The 3,881-nt window shown below is 54.5% G+C and overlaps 1 protein-coding gene across 1 annotated transcript in view; it reads left to right on the forward strand.

Moving 5' to 3' along the window:
* Window positions 1–1,040: 1,040 nt before the first annotated feature.
* LOC113981508 (histone-arginine methyltransferase CARM1-like) overlaps window positions 1,041–3,881 on the forward strand; it is a gene marked incomplete at its 3' end in the record, with an annotated part of 3,081 nt that continues 240 nt past the window's right edge. The window contains exons 1-2 of the mRNA XM_027708912.1: window positions 1,041–1,373; window positions 2,706–2,883. Of these exons, the coding sequence (XP_027564713.1) occupies window positions 1,356–1,373; window positions 2,706–2,883 (196 nt within the window). The remainder of the gene's footprint in view (window positions 1,374–2,705; window positions 2,884–3,881) is intronic.

Genomic DNA, 3,881 nt, shown 5'->3' on the forward strand with positions numbered 1-3,881 from the left:
TGGGATTGGGGGTCCCAGGAGGGATGGAGGGACCCTGGGGTTGGGGGTCCTGGTGGGATGGAGGGACCCTGGGGGTCCTGGGGGGGATGGAGAGACCCTGGGGATCCCAGGTGGGATGGAGGGATCCTGAGGGTCTCAGGTGGGATGGAGGGACCTTGGGGGTCCTGGGTGGGATGGAGGGACCCTGGGGGTCCCAGGTGGGATGGAGGGTCCTGGGTGGGACAGAGGGACCTTGGGGGTCCCGGGTGGGATGGAGGGACCTTGGGATTGGGGGTCTTGGATGGGACAGAAGGACCTTGGGATTGGGAGTCCCAGGAGGGATGGAGGGACCCTGGGGGTCCCAGGTGGGATGGAGAGTCCTGGGTGGGACAGAGGGACCTTGGGGGTCCCAGGAGGGATGGAGGGACCCTGGGGTTGGGGGTCTCGGGTGGGATGGAGGAATCCTGGGGGTCCTGGGTGGGATGGAGAGTCCTGGGTGGGACAGAGGGACCCTGGGGGTCCTGGGTGGGATGGAGGGACCTTGGGGTTGGGGGTCTTGGATGGGATGGAGGGATCCTGGGATTGGGAATCCTGAGTGGGATGAACCCCAGAGTCTGGAGTCCCGTGTGGGATGAACCCCAGGGTCGGGAATCCCGAGTGGGATGAAACCCCGGGGTCAGGAATCCCGGATTGGATGAACCCCAGGGTCGGGAATCTCGAGTGGGATGAACCCTGGGGTCAGGAATCCCAGGTGGGATGAACCCCTGGCTCTGAAATCCCAGCTGGGATGAACCCTGGGGTTGGGAATCCCATGTGGGATGAACCCCTGGCTCTGGAATCCCATGTGGGATGAACCCCAAGGTCGGGAATCCTGGGTGGGATGAACCCTGGGGTCGGGAATCTTGTGTGGGATGAACCCCGGGGTCAGGAATCCCGGATTGGATGAACCCCGGGGTCGGGAATCTCTTGTGGGATGAACCCTGGGGTCAGGAATCCCGTGTGGGATGAACCCTGGGGTCAGGAATCCCGAGTGAGATGAACCCCGGGGTCAGAAATCCCAGCTGGGATGAACCCTGGGGTCGGGAATCTCGAGTGGGATGAACCCCTGGCTCTGGAATCCCATGTGGGATGAACCTCGGGGTCAGGAATCCTGGGTGGGATGAACCCCAGGCTCAGGAATCCTGGGTGGGATAAACCCCTGGCTCTGGACTCCTGGGTTGGACAAATCCCAGGCTGCATCCCAGATCTCCGGGAGGTTCCATTCCCACTGCTGCCATTCCCAGATCGTGCTGGACGTGGGCTGTGGCTCTGGGATCCTGTCGTTCTTCGCGGCGCAGGCGGGCGCGCGCAAGATCTACGCGGTGGAGGCCAGCACCATGGCCCAGCACGCCGAGGTCAGGAACCCCCTTTTCCACATTCCCAGCCCCTCTCCCACATTCCCAACCTGGAAAAACCCCTGGCACCTTCCTGGGGCCCTTTCCTCCTCCTGGGGGACCTTTCCCGCCGGGAATTCCGACAGGCGGAACGGCCCCGAGGTGACCCTTGGAATGTCCCCGAGGCCTTGGAGGAGCACAGGGATGAGCTCCTTATTTTTATTTTATTTTATTTTTATTTTTATTTTATTTTATTTTTATTTTTTTACTCTATTTTATGTATTCAAGTACTATTTTACTGACTTTATTTTATTTTTGTACTCAATTTTACATATTTGAGCACTATTTTATTAATTTTATTTTTTTACTCTATTTTACATATTTTATTAACTTTATATAATTTTTTAATTCTATTTTGAAGTTAATAAAATAGCGCTCGAATACGTAAAAGTGAGTAAAAAAGTAAAATAATAAAGTAGCACTCAAATACGTAAAATAGAGTAAAAAAATAAAATACGTATTCCAGCACTATTTTATTAACTTTATTTTATTTTTTTTACTCTATTTCACTCATTTCACTTCTATTCCCTTCCCAAACCCGCCCTCAACCCCCCCCACCTCACACCCAAAAACCCTTCAACCAAAAATCCCCAGGAAGGATTTCAACCTCCAGCTCAAGATTTGGGGGGTCCTTTTCACCCCTTTTTTTATTTAATCCCCCAGGTTTTGGTGAAGAGCAACAACTGACGGAGCGGATCTTCCTCACCCATCCTCTTCACCCCTGTTTTTATTTAATTCCCCAGGTTTTGGTGAAGAGCAACAACCTGACGGAGTGGATCTTCCTCCCCCATCCTCTTCATCCCTGTTTTTTTTGGTTAATCCCCAGGTTTTGGTGAAGAGCGGATCTTCCTCCCTCACCCTTTTCACCCCTGTTTTTTTTTGGTTAATCCCCAGGTTTTGGTGAAGAGCAACAACCTGACGGAGCGGATCTTCCTCCCCCATCCTTTTTTCGTTAATTCTCCAGCTTTTGTTGAAGAGCAACCTTTTCACCCCCTTTTTTTTTTAACAATTCTCCAGGTTTTGGTGAAGAGCAACAACTGACAGAGTGGATCTTCCTCCCCCATCCTTTTCACCCTGTTTTTTTTGGTTAATCCTCCAGGTTTTGGTGAAGAGCAACAACTGACAGAGCGGATCTTCCTCACCCCCTTTTTTTATTTAATTCCCCAGGTTTTGGTGAAGAGCAACAACCTGACGGAGCGGATCTTCCTCCCCCATCCTTTTCACCCCTATTTTTTTTGGTTAATCCCCCAGGTTTTGGTGAAGAACCCCTGTTTTTTTTGGTTAATTCCCCAGGTTTTGGTGAAGAGCAACAACCTGACGGAGCGGATCGTGGTGGTTCCGGGGAAGGTGGAGGAGGTGTCCCTGCCCGAGCAGGTTGACATCATCATCTCCGAGCCCATGGGCTACATGCTCTTCAACGAGCGCATGCTCGAGAGCTACCTGCACGCCAAGAAGTACCTGAAACCCAGCGGTGGGTCCTGGGGAAAAAATTCTGGGAATTTTGGCGAAGGAAGGGGGGAAAAAGGGGAATTGTGGCAGTCTGGGTCGCCCCGCTGCGATCCCAAGTTTCGCTGGGGTTGGGGATCGTGGAGGGGATGAACCCTGGGTTGGGAATCCTGGGTGGGATGAACCCCCGGGGTCAGGAATCCTGGGGTTGGGGATCCAAGTGGGATGAACCCCAGGGTTGGGAATCCTGGGTGGATTGAACCCTGGGATTGGGAATCCTGGGGTCTGGAGTCCCGGGTGGGATGAATCTCAAGGTCGGGAATCCCAGGTGGGATGAACCCTGGGTCGGGAATCCTGAGGTTTGGAATCCTGGGGTCTGGAGTCCCGGGTGGGATGAACCCCAGGGTCAGGAATCCCGGGCGGGATGGACCCCAGGGTCTGGAGTCCTAGATGGGATGAATTCCAGACTCTGGATGAACCCCGGGGTCAGGAATCCCGGGTGGGATGAATCCCAGGGTCTGGGAATCCTGGGGTCAGGAATCCCACGTGGAATGAACCCTGGGTTGGGAATCCTGGGTGGGATGAACCCCCGAGGTTGGGAATCCTGGGGTCAGGAATCTCAGGTGGAATGAACCCTGGGTTGGGAATTCTGAGTGGGATGAACCCCGGGGTCAGGAATCCCGGGTGAGATGAACCCTGGGATCAGGGACCCTGGGTGGGATGAACCCCGGGGTCGGGAATCCTGGGGTTGGGAATCCTGGGGTCTGGAGTGGCAGGTGGGATGAATTCCAGGTTCTGGAGTCCTGGGGGAGATGAACCCCTGAGGTTTGGAATCCTGGGGTCTGGAGTCCAGGATGGGACGAATCCCTAGGTCAGGAATCCCAAGTGGGATGAATCCCAGGCTCTGGAATTCTGGGTGGGATGAACCCCAGGGTCAGGAATCCCGAGTGGGATGAACCCCAGGATCAGGAATCCCGGGTGGGACGAACCCTGAGGTTGGGAATTCTGAGTGGGATGAACCCC

The sequence above is a fragment of the Neopelma chrysocephalum genome, unplaced genomic scaffold (genome assembly GCF_003984885.1).
Source record: "Neopelma chrysocephalum unplaced genomic scaffold, ASM398488v2 Primary Assembly neopelma1_96604, whole genome shotgun sequence".
NCBI lineage: Eukaryota > Metazoa > Chordata > Aves > Passeriformes > Pipridae > Neopelma > Neopelma chrysocephalum.